Source organism: Lolium rigidum, chromosome 1 (genome assembly GCF_022539505.1).
Source record: "Lolium rigidum isolate FL_2022 chromosome 1, APGP_CSIRO_Lrig_0.1, whole genome shotgun sequence".
Lineage (NCBI taxonomy): Eukaryota > Viridiplantae > Streptophyta > Magnoliopsida > Poales > Poaceae > Lolium > Lolium rigidum.
The window spans coordinates 355,761,220-355,778,603 of record NC_061508.1 but is presented as its reverse complement, the minus strand read 5'-3'; the positions used below and the strand labels follow the sequence as shown (position 1 = coordinate 355,778,603).

The following is a 17,384-nucleotide window of genomic DNA, read 5'->3' as shown; positions in this document are numbered from 1 at the left end:
GAAGAACTAACTTGGCTCAAGGTGGAAGAAGCCTATTTATAGCAAAGGGAGAAATAGAGTCAGTTGGGGAAAAAGACGAGAAATAAACAAAGCAAAACGGGCTGAAAAAACGCTCTAAAAGCAGCCCGGCCGGCCAAGCGGGCCGGCTGACCGAGCTCGGGCCGGAGCGGCCGGAGGCCTGCCGGCCGGACCGGCCCACCGACCGGGGCCGGGCAGTGGTGCGCACGAGCGGCGAAAGCCAACAAGCCGCTCGGGGAAGCGGCCCGGCCGCGTGGGCCTCACGGCGGGAGGCGGCCCAAGCACGGGCTTCGGCGCGCGGCGGGCAGCCGGCCGCGGCGCGCGCGGCGGGCAGGCGGCCCATAGCCGCGCGGCGGCGCGGAGGCTGGGGAGGCCGTGTGGGCCGGTGGGGCGGAGGCGGCCCGGAGCCGAATCCGGTCGGACCGGGACACGTGCCAGGCTGGCCGGTCAGGGACCGGGCCTTCGGCCGGTCATGGGCCAAAAGGCCTCTGGCCGCGGCCCGGATGGCACCGGTCACCAGGCCGGTTCGGGACCGGGTGGGCCGGCGCGCGGCCCGGCTGACCGGGCGGCCGGCCGGCTGCCACCCCTCTGTTTTTTTCTTTTCTTTTTATCCTTTTCTCTTTTTCCCTTTTCTTTAATAACAAATGCTCCCGAACTCCGAATCGCATGAAACCAATTTTGTTTGGAAGATAACAACGAATGCTATCTTATAGAAAATGAAAACCCAAGAATCTGTAGGAGGGGATTTTATCATGAATATAAAAGGTAGAACCTTATATCATGAATAACCGGTAAAATCACCCAACCTCGAAAACGCAATAGAAGATGCATGTGAACTCCGTTTTCGATGAACTTGGGCTTGTTGTAAAGCTAGCAACAAGCTCAAGAACCTCACACCGAGAAATACCAAGAAGCAATAAGAATATGCAACGCATGCAAGGATTGAGCTCCCTAAGACGATGTGATCAAGTTACCCAACCGGAAGCCCCTCTTGATAGTGCGGCTATCTATCCTATAATCCGGTCTCCCATCAACCACCTCGAGACCGGTAAAAGGAAAACCTATCAAGGTCATACCTTTGCCTTGCGCATCCCATCACTTGTTCATTGTCGCTTCGTGTATACTCACAAATGCTCCCCATACACAATGATGGGAAAGCTTCATTGATGCACATCTTCACATGTCCACTATCACCAAATGGACGGCAAGCTTCAAGCATGTGATCCGCTCAAGATGCTCATCTTGAACTTGCCCAACTCAACCTTGTATCTTCTCATACTCACTTAAGATAGAGCATGGATAATATTGAGTTCCACATAGGAACTCCATCTTCATTTCTTCTTCTTGATCATATCACATATATATCTTCATATCGATGATCATGATGCCAATACACAAGGTATATCTTTATCTTCATGGCATCCATACTTGAATCCAACACATGGAGAGCAAGTAGTACCTATGGAATATTCCTTCATATAAACTCAATGAAAACATTAGTCCATAGGGGTTGTCATTAATTACCAAAACCACACATAGGGGCAATGTATCCTTACAATCTCCCCCATTTTGGTAATTGATGACAACCACAATAAGAGGGTTTATATAATGAATATTAGTGACAAGTACGCAACTTATCCGAGAATAAGTTGTATACAAGAGGTTGTATTTGATATGGTCAAGTAACACAAAGCTACTAGCCCATCTCAAAACCGGCTCTACTCACACAACTACAACAAATGCAAGAGATGTGAGTAGAACCAATATATATAGAGAAAACTCCCCCACAATGTATGCACGTGTGATGAACATGAATTCATTGCATATATTGTCAAGATTAACCTTTGGGATAGTTTCCACTATATATATACAACCATGCAAGACATATAGATATGGAATGCATGAGAGGCAAAACACTTAAGCACAAACCAAACTTAAGTATAAAACCATTCCCTTAAACCCTCTAAACTTCTCCCCCATTGGCATCGATTGTCAAAATGGGTGAAAAATTTAGAAGCCCAATATAATGTGAGTTCCTCCCCAAAGTGTGCACTTCTCATAATTTGAGTGGAATCAAGTGCACATATCCAATGATGAATACTTGAAGGAAATCAAACTATATTGAGGATCAAAGATTGCATAAAGATAACATGGTGAAGTGAGCTTCAATAAATAAAGCAAGCAATCAAAGATCCAATTGGACAAACAAAGATATCATGATAAGAGAGATATAGTGCTTCTAGTAATAAGAAAGCTCCCCAAGGTTCGTGCACAATTTATAATGTTTGCATTTGAATACAATATGCACAAACATGGAATCCTCACTCCCTATATATCATTTAGAACACAACTAAGATAAAGAGAGTATGCTTATCAAGAACAACTTTAGTCCAACAATTACGAGATATGAGTGCAAGAAGGAAAACAAATAAACCAAGCACTCATAAATCTCCTTTACCAACACCACTAAGAAACAAAAGGATAAAAGATGGTCGGCAAAGAACAAAGATATCAAGGTGATGGATTAACGCTCTTATGTATATAAGTTTCTAAAGTGGACAAATGATCCATAAAGAAACATGCACACACAAGAGGTTAACAAAATAGATAAGACAAGATATCCAAGATGAAGTCATAAGATATACCAAAGGATGTTTGCTTAAGAAGCATATATAGCCTATGGCTCCAATTTTCACTTATGGTATATGAATGAACTTCAACCAAGTTAAACCTCAAAAACAACACAACTAACAATAAGGGAAGTAGAGCTAGTTGGAGTGTTTTGAGAAAGGCAACAAGTATCACAAATACGGATTTATTTCACAAATTCTTCAATATTTCACACAAGAGCTCTTTGAGGAATTGATATGCAATAAATTGCTATTTGTGATAGGTGAATCATAAAATATGATATATATATAACCTATCATATGCATCTTCTCAAATTACTCAAATGTTCAATAAGAAGTTTTACTTTAAAAAGGGTTTTTCAAGAACCGCAATATTTTCGAAATAAATAATTTCATGCCAAGATACAACCTACAAGAGGTTGGATGCTATATGAGAGTGCATGAATAGGATACTTGTTACCGAGATAGCAATGGCTTGATGTAGTAGATAAGAGTTCATCGATCATCCTAGCTTGATTCCAATTCTCATATGGTGATAACACCTTCCTTATAGATGAGACAAGCCTCCATTGCATCTCCAATGTACCTAAAACATCATTCAAGTACATCTTGGTCCCCAAACTTATTGGGTCCAACATGGTTAGACTAACCACAATATATAGGACACACTCCATATAAACATGTGCATATTTAGATGAAGTTTGAATTTCATGCACATCTTAGCCATTAGGATTTGATGGAGTATATCCTACATAATGGATCGAAAGAAAGCAAGCATGCTACAAGTATAAACAAATTACACATAAGCATGCACCAAAACTTTTAAAGATCCAAGAAAGATATACTTTGGACAAAACACCAAAAGAAATAGATAAAGCATAGAGGTGCCACAAAACAAATTTGTTGTCCAAGTTATATCTAAGAAGCAAATCACAAAAGATTTGTTCAACAAAGTTCAACAAATGAACTAAGAAGAAACCATTGAGCATAACGGATGAAATAAAGCAAACATGCTCAAGGATTTATCTCATTCAAGCAAATAAATCATGTAAGAAAGAATGAGATAGCAAACTCCCCAAAAGAGCAAGGTTCAAACAAAATAAACAAAACCCTATACACTTTTCACAATGGCACAATGTACCGTAAGGAAAAGGTTTGTCTTCCAAAACAAACACTTGATATGAATCAAGAGAATTTATCAAAACATTTTTTTTTTCAAAGGGACAAGGAAGACCCATGGGAGCAACAAAGATTTCTTGGAAATAAAATAAGGAAGTAAGAAACAATCCAAGGTGAAGGTGATCCATAAATTCAACCACATATAAGGTTATCAATTGTCAAAGACAATGAGTATATTGGAAATAATTTCCGGTGGTGAATTGACAAAGATAGTAAGGATCAATCTTCACAATAAAAGGCATAGGATAAGTACAGTATATAGAATTAAGCACTATGCACGGATGAAGATTCTTGATAACTTCAACTAGTCACACAATCACGCACGGCAATGATTAGAATAACTTGAAGCAAACGGTGTTCCAAATAAGATATAGAGATATGTATTTGAGGAAAAACCGCACCAAGAATTTCATATTCAAACAAGAGCCCACAAGATGAGTAATAAAATATTTTTATTATGAATGGAGCTTGTTTGAGCAAACATGCCACCTAGGAACAAGATAATTAAGAGCATCAACTCTAAGTGGCATAACCTCATATGTTCACATTTTCTAGGCTTGTGATATGTACAAAACATATTACTCCCCCATAATGTGATAAAACATTTCTTCTAAATAAGAGGCAACTAAAATTCAACTAGAGATGATTAATGGATATTTAGAATTTGAATTTCTCATGAGTATGGCACACCACATAGTGACTAGATAATCTTGCAATATCAATACTAAGTGGTGGTACCCATGTACACACATTTTAAAGAAAGGGAGATGCACAAAGCATATCACTCCCCCAAAATGGGATGTTCCATTAATCACTTCAAAGAGAGCCAAATAAGATATCATCAAGGTGCATTAGGCTCAAAACAATACACAAGTATATGGTGAGTCAAACAAACATACTTGAATACACAAGATAAGTAAGTAAGACACAACACATACATACATATATTTGGTACAAAACCAAACATGCAAAGGGGCAAGTAACTTACAATAAACATGAAGAGTTGAAGTATAAGTTACCGCAAGGAGGAACATTGGATTATAAGATATAGACGATAATCCATACGACTTGGCTTGGTAAAAATACAATATATGAAGATCCCTTAATTCTTCATGAAGAAGCCAACTCTCCAATGCCCTCCACTTGTACCTATTGATCAAGTTTGAGATTGTTGGTCCCCAACCAAGTTGGGTCCTAAGAGGTTAGTCACAATAGGCTTGGCAACCCAAATGGTTCTTTTCTTGAAACCACTTTGAGTTCCAACAAACTTGGCAAACACATTGCCATCCTTATCCTTCCCTAGAGAATAATCATTATCAACAACTATAGGATTAGATAAGGTACCACCTAAGCAAGAAGAAGCAAAGTGCCCCTTCTCACGGCATAAGTAGCAAGTGTTCCCCTTTCTCTTCTTTATTGATTTCTTCTCTTGGGGAACAATATCTTGATTCTTCTTAGGAAGTGGCCTATCTTCAACTTGAGGTCGAGCATGAGCTTGACCTTTACCTTGTGGCCGTTTCCCTTGTTGTTTCTCACTCAAGTGCTTCTTCTTCTTCTTCAATGGGCATGATCTAACATGATGCCCTTCAACCTTGCACTTGAAACAAACCAACTTGGCCGAATCCTTGACTTTGTCTTGGCCCTTCTTCTTGTTGCTCTTGCTCTTGGACTTGTTCTTGTTATTGGAGTTGAATCCAAGTCCACACTTGTCATTGGGGAATTGTTGCACACTTAGCATCTTGTCAAGTGCGGATTTCCCTTCATGACGCTTTTCCAAGTCTTTCTTCAAAGAAAGGACTTGGGCCTCGAGCTCTTTTATTTCCTCTACATGGTTAGTAGAAATACAAGTACTAGAGGAAGTAGAAGCTTCATTGTTAGAGCAACAAGGCAAAGTGAGTAATCCAACACAAGGTGTATCACTAGTTTGACTAGATGGATTACAAGGACTAGCACATGAAGATATAGCATTTGTAGTAGAGATTGTGCTAATGTCCACATGAGGCTCACAAGATGTTACCTTAGTGATACTAGCCTCATGAGCTAACTTTAGCCCATCATAGGAAATTAGAAGTTCATCATGAGAGCTTGAGAGCTTTTTATGACTTTCTTCCAATTCCCTATAATTGCTAGTTAGCAACTCAAGTTGAGCCCTTAGCTCAACATTCTCCTTTAAGGTCGATGCTTCACAAGAATTAGAGTTAGTAGCACAAGCATCAACAATAGTTTTCTCATTTTCATGCATATAGGATTCAACTTTTTGTGTAAGCATGAAATTAGCATGCTTCTCATCTTTTAGCTCATGTTTGAGGAGAGTGAATCTCATTTCCTCATTTTCAACATGGGATTCCAACTTCACTATGGTTTCCTTATATTTATTCAAGATATCCATAGAGTATTCGAGATTAGCACGAGCTTCTTTATTACCATGAAGAGAAGCATATATCATTGCCATATTATGCACCAAGGTATTATATTCTTCATCATTATCATCATCATCACTCTCATCATTAGAGGATGTGTTAGGAGTCAAAGTAGGAGATACCTTTGGTCCATTTGCCATAAGGCACATGTGCATACCGGAGGATGAAGATGAAGATATTCTTGAATCCTCATTTGAAATCATGTCTTGATCCATAGAGTGTTCGGTTTCCTCTACAATGTTAGTCAACAAGCAACTAGAGGAAATAGAAACATTTTGATTATGGGAGCAAGACAAGGCAAGCATATCCTCATGAGATCTATGTAAGCAATTTACACATGATATGCAAGGACTATCAACACAAGCATGTAGATTATTTTCAAAGCAAGATGTGTTTAAGTCCAAAGAGGAAACATTGCAATGAGATAGAGATGAAGAGTCATCACTATTGAGCACAATCTCAACATTGCAATTTCCCTCACCACTCACCATATCATTACCTTGTGTCTTGCAACACGTTGGTGAAGTGGAAGAAGATGATGACTCATCACGGCCGGAGGTGGAAGCAACTTGGAGCTCTTCATGATGTGAAGAAGAAGAGAGCTCCTCGGAGTCACCACCGACCAAATGAGAAGTGGATCGACCAAACATTTCCTTAAGCTTGATCCACATCTCATGAGACGACTTTCGCTTTATATATATCAAGAACCTACGAAAATCGGGTCTCAAAGAGAATAAAAGCTCATTGGATACTTGAGCTTCAAGATGTAAGTTTTTCTCATCCTCTAAAGATAGATTTTGAGAATCCATCGGAGGAGAAAAACCGACATCTAGAAATTGCTCTATATGTGGACACAAGGTCCGAAGCTTACAAAGCAAGCAATTTCTCCACAAAAGATAATTTGTGCCATTAAAGACAATTGTGTCATTGTGCACTATACTAGCCGACATCTTTACTCTCAAGGCGGTGAAGCCTTAAACAAGGAGAGACCTTGCTCCGATACCAATTGAAAGATCGAGATGTCACCTAGAGGGGGGGTGAATAGGCAATTACAAACTCTTACGGATTTGTCTTGTAAGAATGCGGAATTAAACTATCGTTTAGTTTACAAGCACAAACCCTAAATATGCTAAGCTCAACTGAGTGTAACAATAGCAACTAGAGCTAAGCAAGATAGGCACAAGATATATGTAGCACAAGTGATAGCAAGATATATGTACTTCAAGCACGATGGCTATCACAAGGAAAGAGAGCTCGGGTATAGAAATAACCGAGGCACGCGGAGACGAGGATGTATTCCCGTGTTCCCTTGCTTTGCAACAAGGTACGTCACGTTTGGAGGAGTGGAGGTCCCACGAAGGATTCCCCGCGCCACGAAGGCTCACCCTATTCTCCGAACCACACCCACGAAGGATAATGGCCCCTTCCTTATGGTTAGCTTTTCCTCCGCTCCGGAGATGGCAAGCTCCACAACCACTTCACAAGCTCCACGAAGGAGAAGCCCGGGCCTCTTCACAATCTTCTTGAAGAGATCACCGGAGCACCAATCACCAAGCCAACTAGGAGGTCACCCTCCAAGAGTAACAAGCTCACGGTCTCTCACTTGAACAAATCGTGGTGGAGAGCTCAACACTATGCAATGATGCAAAGCAAGAACACCGGAGGTGTTCAAGTCCTTCACACTCAAATCCCACCAAAGCAACGAATGCTAGGATGAGATTGGAGAGGATGAACAAGGGGAAAGTCAACCAAAGACTCCAAGATCTAGATCCCAAGAGATTCCCTCACTTAGAGAAGAATTGGTTTGGTGGAAGTGTAGATCTAGATCCCTCTCTCAAATCCTCAAATATGAGCAAGTATGGTTGGAGGATTCAAGGGGAAGAGCAAGTTCTTCAAATAGTAGCAATGGAGGAGAGAGAGTAGGAAGAACTAACTTGGCTCAAGGTGGAAGAAGCCTATTTATAGCAAAGGGAGAAATAGAGCTGTTGGGGAAAAAGACAGGAAATAAACAAAGCAAAACGGGCTGAAAAAACGCTCTAAAAGGCAGCCCAGCCGGCCAGCAGGCCGGTTGACCGAGCTCTGGGCCGGAGCGGCCGGAGGCCTGCCCGGTCGGACCGGCCCACCGACCGGGGCTGGGCAGTGGTGCGCACAGGCGGCGAAAGCCAACAAGCCGCTCGGGAAGCGGCCCGGCCGCGTGGGCCTCACGGCGGGGAGGCGGCCCGGCACGGGCTTCGGCGCGCGGGCGGGCAGCCGGCCGCGGCGCGCGGCGGGCGGGGCGGCCCATAGCCGCGCGGGCGGCGCGGAGGCTGGGGAGGCCGTGTGGGCCGGCGGGGCGGAGGCGGCCCAGGTGCCGAATCCGGTCGGACCGGGGCACCCGCCAGGCTGGCCGGTCAGGGACCGGGCCTACAGCCGGTCATGGGCCAAAAGGCCTCTGGCTGCGGCCCGGATGGCACCGGTCACCAGGCCGGTTTGGGACCGGGTGGGCCGGCGCACGGCCCGGCTGACCGGGCGGCCGGCCGGCTGCCACCCCTCTGTTTTTTTCTTTTCTTTTCTTTTTATCCTTTTCTCTTTTTCCCTTTTCTTTAATAACAAATGCTCCCGAACTCCGAATCGCATGAAACCAATTTTGTTTGGAAGATAACAACGAATGCTATCTTATAGAAAATGAAAACCCAAGAATCTGTAGGAGGGGATTTTATCATGAATATAAAAGGTAGAACCTTATATCATGAATAACCGGTAAAATCACCCAACCTCGAAAACGCAATAGAAGATGCATGTGAACTCCGTTTTCGATGAACTTGGGCTTGTTGTAAAGCTAGCAACAAGCTCAAGAACCTCACACCGAGAAATACCAAGAAGCAATAAGAATATGCAACGCATGCAAGGATTGAGCTCCCTAAGACGATGTGATCAAGTTACCCAACCGGAAGCCCCTCTTGATAGTGCGGCTATCTATCCTATAATCCGGTCTCCCATCAACCACCTCGAGACCGGTAAAAGGAAAACCTATCAAGGTCATACCTTTGCCTTGCGCATCCCATCACTTGTTCATTGTCGCTTCGTGTATACTCACAAATGCTCCCCCATACACAATGATGGGAAAGCTTCATTGATGCACATCTTCACATGTCCACTATCACCAAATGGACGGCAAGCTTCAAGCATGTGATCCGCTCAAGATGCTCATCTTGAACTTGCCCAACTCAACCTTGTATCTTCTCATACTCACTTAAGATAGAGCATGGATAATATTGAGTTCCACATAGGAACTCCATCTTCATTTCTTCTTCTTGATCATATCACATATATATCTTCATATCGATGATCATGATGCCAATACACAAGGTATATCTTTATCTTCATGGCATCCATACTTGAATCCAACACATGGAGAGCAAGTAGTACCTATGGAATATTCCTTCATATAAACTCAATGAAAACATTAGTCCATAGGGGTTGTCATTAATTACCAAAACCACACATAGGGGCAATGTATCCTTACAGTAATACAGTTGGAAATTCGTTCAGTATTAAGATCATGATTACTTTGTTTTTTGCAAGGCTGTCATGTGCATACATTCTCAACGTCCGTTCGTTGATTCGTAATTCTGGTATACGACAGATGCAATTTTGATGGTCAAGGCGTATGCAGCTTTGCTTGTCCAGGTCATGTGCAGTTTTGATGGTCAGACATATGCAGTTTGCTTTACAGTGGAGTAGCGAACTCCTTGTCTGCTAGATTATTTGTTTGGCCATACAGAGATGGCAAAGGATGATATCGGACAAGTGAGGCGCGGGGATGGACAACTCGCACCAAAAGAACTGCATGTGATATGGCCTGGGTATTTTGGTGAGTAGGATGGTTTGGTTGCTGTGTTGAGAGAACATGGCATACAATGAGGTTGGCGTTCGTTTCGACTAGTAAAAATCCACTTTCGTTGGACATCCGATTCACGTCCGAACTGACTTGTAATAGGTGTGATAAGTGGATACATGATGATATTGATTCAACGCGTTTGAATTTTCCTTAAAAGTACATGCTTTTGCAACTGGATTTCTTGCTCCCAAATACGAGGACATGCATGCACCATAAACGCATAACATGCATTAACACAACAAGAACAAGAAAATAAGGGCATGGACTAGCAATGCTGGCCACGCCGGGCGTAGAAGGCCGAATTGAAGTCGAGGAGCAGCTGGCGGACAACACGCTGGACTATGTGATGCGAGGCTTGCTGAAGCTAGTCCTGGCATTCCGCTCCTCTAGGGCCTCCCCTTGGTCATTGGCCCCTCACCATTCCCGTACGCATGAGCGAGATGCGGCGGAGCAGCCTAGTACCACCAGGTTCTTGCTCCTGCACCATCGGCGGACGCACATGCCCTTGAAGTTGATCCTTTGCTCCCGCCATCCACCCTAGGGAACTTTACCTGCAGCGGCACCAGGCCCTTCCACCTTGGCCGCACGGACTGCACCAACGCACGACCGTCTCGAGCAGTGCGGCGCAGCTCGCAGCCCCGCCTCCTTTGACTCTCGTGAGGCAACCGCTGCCCCTTCTTGTCCTTGTGCAAGCAATATCACCACAGCAGCCGACGACAACGCACCCACCTGCCTTGGAAGAAAAGGGTGGTATAAGCCAGCTGCTTGCTAATCCAATAGGGATGCTGGAAGGAGTACAAACAAGGATTCACATCTAATATCGCTCCATCGATGAAACCTGCTTCATCTATATTCATTGTACTTGCTATGCTAGGATAATTGCTTTAACTGAGCAGCTGCAATACAGCATGGATGCAGTATTAAGGAACCCCATGAGCATGAGGACGGCGCGTGTCCGACTAAATATGTGTATGCTTATGGACTAGTATTTTAGTAGTAACGATGGTCATGCACATCAGTTGGCGTGCGGTTTTACTTGTAAAACAACAATACAAATTCCCATCGAGTTGGCGCTATAGAAATGACATTTCCATAACGTGGTGTGACAGATTGGTAGATGGTGCTCTCCTTACACCGGCGTTGGGGCCTTCCGTTAAAATAAAGTGCTCCCGGTAATGGATTTCCTGCTCACTATAGTGAATCAAACGGCTGTAAGAGCATGCATAGCTAGCCATGCGGGTAGCCCACTATTTTGCATATATATATATATATATATATATATATATATATATATATATATATATATATATGAGAACCAACCTCAGGTTGGGTGGTTAGGAGGGTGGTTGTACCCCCAGCCCACCGAGTTCAAACCCCGAGGTTTGGCATCTCGTGTGTCTCATAAAGGCGGAATATTCTTTCGGTGGGAGGCGACGTTCCCGTCGACAGCGAGGCGCTCTGTGGTGACTTCGTCAATTTCAAGATCCAATCTGCCGGCTCGGTCTTCCGGAGGTGCTCATAGGGGTAGGGTATGCGTGTGTGCGTTCATAGGGGTGAGTGTATACGCGTGTATGTGAGCGCCTGTGTTTGTACTGTGTTTCTCAAAAAAAAAAAAAAATATATATATATATATATATATATATATATATATATATATATATATATCTAAAAAAGTAATAGGAGATGCTGGTGAGTCCAGACATCACTTGGACCATAGCCCCATGAATTGCAGTTTTCCTACAAATAGAAATACCTACATATATAGGTGACTTTCCATAACTTATCTCGGCCTTAATTTCTTGCGTGGCTAACCTATTAGATTGAATGGATCAGGTCAGCCAATTCTCCCTAGCAATCTGAGATTAATGGCCATGCTCGATCGATCGCTAGTAGAAGTTGTTATAGGACTCATAGGTGTCGCCGTACTTCCAGTATGCCGGCACCACGTTGTCCGCCTGGATGGACTTCCCATCGTCCGTCTGCACTGACGGCGCTAGCACTGGCTAGCTCTCTCCCTCAGGCCAACTCACGGACAGAAGTAGAGGTAGAAGAGAGAGATGGCAACACAGGAATTTTTCAGGCGCTCTGACGCCGCTGCACTAACAGCAATTTCTTAATGCGAGCTCCAACTCGGTACAGAACAATGGAGTACAGGGGTGTAGTTATATGGCCGCCCGGGCTCGCACACACGATGCCACGGCCGCGCTCACGACGCGCACGAACGCGCTCGACGCTCCCAACTCCCAGGCTCCGCATGCGCCGGCTCGCGCCCACGACGCGCTCACACGCGAACTGCGCGGCCAGCTCGCCATGCCAGGACCTGGACCGCCCCCTGCTAATCCAGCGCATGCACACACACATGAGCCAGACTCTCTAAACACACACGCACACGACGCACACCTACGCGCCATACCTGCCATGGACCTAGACCTAGTGTACAGACACCGGTCAGCACCATGCCAGACATGGCTTATTGCTAACATTCACCCCCTAAGCCATGATCTAGAGCAGGCATGGGTGATCGTCGACGTTGCAGAGCAGCGCCTCCTCCTGGTTCTCCTCCTCCTGCACCTTGAATGATAGACTCTGGCCCGTGAGGTAGGCGCCGTTCTGCCAGTTAGTGTTAGGATTTGCCCACAGATCGATCACATCAAACCAGATGAACAAACGCGGAGATAAAATTTATCGCCAAGGGTGCGTGTCGCACCCTCTAAATCTTTTTCTTTATTTCTATTTTCTCGGCTCACCATGTTGTTACAAGCAGCAGCCTCACGTGTATATATATATACACGTACAGCCAAGACCAGAACAACCGACTATAAGAAAAACTAAACCTACACGTACATGAACTCTGGCTAGACTCAAGCCAAACCTTCCTAAACAAGCTAATCACTCTACGTCTAACCCAAGCTGACTAAAACACGGACACATACATGACTCAAACCCGTAGAACCTATACGTAGCTAATTCATGTAGGACTCGTACACAAACGAGTATGACATGCAACAGCCAACTATGACTCACGATTGGAACTTGTCAAAACAAATACTAACCAAACTGACTATATATAACTAGACTAGGCAAGATTATTGCTAACAATCTCTCCCTAATCTTGACTCTTGGTCTTCCGTGCTTCTTCGATCTTGACTCCTTTGCATATCTGTGTCTTGTCTAGGTCTCGCTCCACGACAAGTTTAATTGGCTCTCTCCAATTTTGACTTGGCGAATTTACGGAACAATTCAAACATGATCCGGACTACCCAGCCACGCTAGCAACCGTGGAACACACCGTCCACCCTAGCGCAATACATGCCAACTACCTCGTGGATTACACCATCCACTCCAGCCTCATGTAGAGACAGGTCCTCATTAAAGAGACTCCCCTTCACTGGTTTACCGCCCCCTTCATACTTGACCTTGATCCTCTCGTCGAGACACATAGACCACTTGGTTGAGGCACGCTGACAGCTACCCGCTATCCTCTTGTTGCGTCTTCGCCCATGGTGATATCCCTCACCGGACAGTCCCTCAACTTCCACACGCTTCAACTGCAACAAATCTTCACGAAGACGAGCACTTGGAAACAACGATGACTCACTGACACGAAGATGACCGCACGTGTAGACGTGCACACACTTGACTCTTTGACTCATCCGACTCCTCCGAATACGATCTTGACGAGACTCCCGGCACCGCACCTCGGCACCACCTCTCCCGTCAACGATCATCCGCAGCTCCACCACCTTGCGACGACAACTCTCCGCCGTCTCCTCCTTGTCGTTCCGTCGAACGACGATCGCCCGCCCCGAGGCGCTAGTATGGGTCGCCTCCCCGGGGCAAGCGTGGCTTCAAATCTTGGACCTCGCTCTGATACCAATTGTTGGGAATCGCCCACAGATCGATCACATCAAACCAGATGAACAAACGCGGAGATAAAATTTATCGCCAAGGGTGCGTGTCGCACCCTCTAAATCTTTTTCTTTATTTCTATTTTCTCGGCTCACCATGTTGTTACAAGCAGCAGCCTCACGTGTATATATATATACACGTACAGCCAAGACCAGAACAACCGACTATAAGAAAAACTAAACCTACACGTACATGAACTCTGGCTAGACTCAAGCCAAACCTTCCTAAACAAGCTAATCACTCTACGTCTAACCCAAGCTGACTAAAACACGGACACATACATGACTCAAACCCGTAGAACCTATACGTAGCTAATTCATGTAGGACTCGTACACAAACGAGTATGACATGCAACAGCCAACTATGACTCACGATTGGAACTTGTCAAAACAAATACTAACCAAACTGACTATATATAACTAGACTAGGCAAGATTATTGCTAACAATCTCTCCCTAATCTTGACTCTTGGTCTTCCGTGCTTCTTCGATCTTGACTCCTTTGCATATCTGTGTCTTGTCTAGGTCTCGCTCTACGACAAGTTTAATTGGCTCTCTCCAATTTTGACTTGGCGAATTTACGGAACAATTCAAACATGATCCGGACTACCCAGCCACGCTAGCAACCGTGGAACACACCGTCCACCCTAGCGCAATACATGCCGACTACCTCGTGGACTACACCATCCACTCCAGCCTCATGTAGAGACAGGTCCTCATTAAAGAGACTCCCCTTCACTGGTTTACCGCCCCCTTCATACTTGACCTTGATCCTCTCGTCGAGACACATAGACCACTTGGTTGAGGCACGCTGACAGCTACCCGCTATCCTCTTGTTGCGTCTTCGCCCATGGTGATATCCCTCACCGGACAGTCCCTCAACCTCCACACGCTTCAACTGCAACAAATCTTCACGAAGACGAGCACTTGGAAACAACGACGACTCACTGACACGAAGATGACCGCACGTGTAGACGTGCACACACTTGACTCTTTGACTCATCCGACTCCTCCGAATACGATCTTGACGAGACTCCCGGCACCGCACCTCGGCACCACCTCTCCCGTCAACGATCATCCGCAGCTCCACCACCTTGCGACGACAACTCTCCGCCGTCTCCTCCTTGTCGTTCCGTCGAACGACGATCGCCCGCCTCGAGGCGCTAGTATGGGTCGCCTCCCCGGGGCAAGCGTGGCTTCAAATCTTGGACCTCGCTCTGATACCAATTGTTGGGAATCGCCCACGGATCAATCACATCAAACCAGACGAACAAACGCGGAGATAAAATTTATCGCCAAAGGTGCGTGTCGCACCCTCTAAATCTTTTTCTTTATTTCTATTTTCTTGGCTCACCATGTTGTTACAAGCAGCAGCCTCACGTGTATATATATATACACGTACAGCCAAGACCAGAACAACCGACTATAAGAAAAACTAAACCTACACGTACATGAACTCTGGCTAGACTCAAGCCAAACCTTCCTAAACAAGCTAATCACTCTACGTCTAACCCAAGCTGACTAAAACACGGACACGTACATGACTCAAACCCGTAGAACCTATACGTAGCTAATTCATGTAGGACTCGTACACAAACGAGTATGACATGCAACAGCCAACTATGACTCACGATTGGAACTTGTCAAAACAAATACTAACCAAACTGACTATATATAACTAGACTAGGCAAGATTATTGCTAACAGTTAGCACCCCAGTTGCGGCTCATGGTCGTCCAGCTGGTGGCGGAGCCCTTGACTGACACCGCCGACACGGCGCCGCTTCCGCCAACGTTTGTGATGAGAACGTTGTCGAAGTAGTCGTGTCCGGTGATGGTGAAGCGGATGCCCCCGGTCCTCCTGCACGTCGTCCTGGCGTAGTTGACGGGGACGATGCCGGCCCTGTACTGTGCGATGGTCTCCCACGCGGGCTCCGACATGTCGAAGTGCTGCCGCGGCGGGTTGCACCAGCCACCGGCGTCGTTGGGCTTGCTGTAGTCCTGCGGGCAGAAGTTGGTGGCCGTGACGGTAATGGACGTCCCGGGCTTGCAGTCTTTCGTGCGCGAGGTGTCGCAGGTGATGGCGTAGCACGCACCGCATGACTTGCCGTCGCCCCACAGCGTCGTGCTCAGCGCCGTGGAATTTGTTGCGTACCCGTCGTTGTACAGGTTGTCGTACCCGCACGCCCCGTCTGCATATATATCAAGGTTTTTTTTCTCGGTTAACATTTTTTACCGGAGGGGACCGGAATTAATGGTTACCGCGAATTCTCAGAAATCTCGGAAATTTACCGAACGAATTAATTCAAACAAATTTTGAATTCAAAAAAATTCAACAATAAAACAAATAAATTAACTTCCGAATTTAAACTGTATTGGCGCCTAGGTCGAGCGTCGTGGGTTCGAATACCATATTAGGCTACTACGTTTTTTGAGTTTTATCCTACAGCGGATCGACTAAATCACGTAAAAAAATAAAATGTAAGTGTGGTGAACTCGAACCCATGACCTCAAAGCTCCGCCAAGAGGAACTTACCGCCACAGTAGACAAATCTATCTGTTACTAAGTACGTTCGTACGCTACTTTACCTGAATTTTCTGAAGTACAAATTCAAATGTAACCGAATTTTTTTGTCCGGTAGCACTGTTTCTCGGAGGGTACCGAGATTTACGGTTTTCGGCGCGATTTCCGAAATCTCGGCCGAGAAAAAAATCCCTGATATATATGCACAAATGTTAATTAAGAAACCATGCATTCAGCAATGCCTGTGTCTTGCTTGAAAGAGAACAGTTATTCGATAGCAAAACTGGCAAAGATCTGTGCATAATAATAAGGTTACACATACTCATTGTGCCGGACGCGTCGCTCCCACCATAGAACGTCGCGTTGGCGGGCGTCCAGTACTGCTGAGCCGCTGAACCCCGGAGCTGTGACACGCACAAGCCAAGAAACAATGCCAGCAGGATCGCGACCTTCTCCATGTCACGGAAACAAACTTTGCTGCAGTGGGTGCTTATCTGATCTAACTTCAACTCGGTTGCATACTGAAGCCTTTCATGTGTTCTCTGGTACTTATAAGCAACGGCTTATGGGAATTCTGTTTCTGTCCCTCTCATGCCCACCAACGGACGACGATTGACGAAGATCATGCATGCACATACTGTGCATGTGCCTTTCCTTGTTCTTTCGACTAATCACGGTCATAAGTGGCAGATCAGGCACATGCATGCATTATGCACACCTAGCACCTGGTGGCTAATAATCCCATAGTACTATTAATTAAACTAGATGAGATGGTGAATCTCTGGGATATGGCAGGATTAATCCTGTGCGTTCAGACTGTGTGTTCAG

General features: G+C 45.1%; 1 protein-coding gene across 1 annotated transcript; it reads right to left on the bottom strand.

Annotated features, from left to right (window-relative positions):
* Positions 1-12,013: 12,013 nt before the first annotated feature.
* On the bottom strand, positions 12,014-17,014 carry LOC124684661 (expansin-A9-like). Its single transcript, XM_047218931.1, has 4 exons — positions 16,879-17,014; positions 15,747-16,224; positions 12,699-12,750; positions 12,014-12,130 (listed from the first exon to the last, which is right to left on the bottom strand). Exons 1-4 carry the CDS (start codon positions 17,012-17,014, stop codon positions 12,014-12,016), a joined length of 783 nt encoding a protein of 260 aa, XP_047074887.1.
* Between the last annotated feature and the right edge of the window lie 370 nt (positions 17,015-17,384).

Coding starts and splice junctions, on each gene's coding strand:
- LOC124684661 (XM_047218931.1), bottom strand. CDS start 17,014: ATGGAGAAGGTCGCGATCCTGCTGGCATTGTTTCTTGGCTTGTGCGTG. Junction 16,225..16,878: donor CGACGCGTCCGGCACAATGA/GTATGTGTAACC, acceptor ATATATATGCAG/ACGGGGCGTGCGGGTACGAC. Junction 12,131..12,698: donor GCCAGAGTCTATCATTCAAG/GTGCAGGAGGAG, acceptor GGAGAGAGCTAG/CCAGTGCTAGCGCCGTCAGT.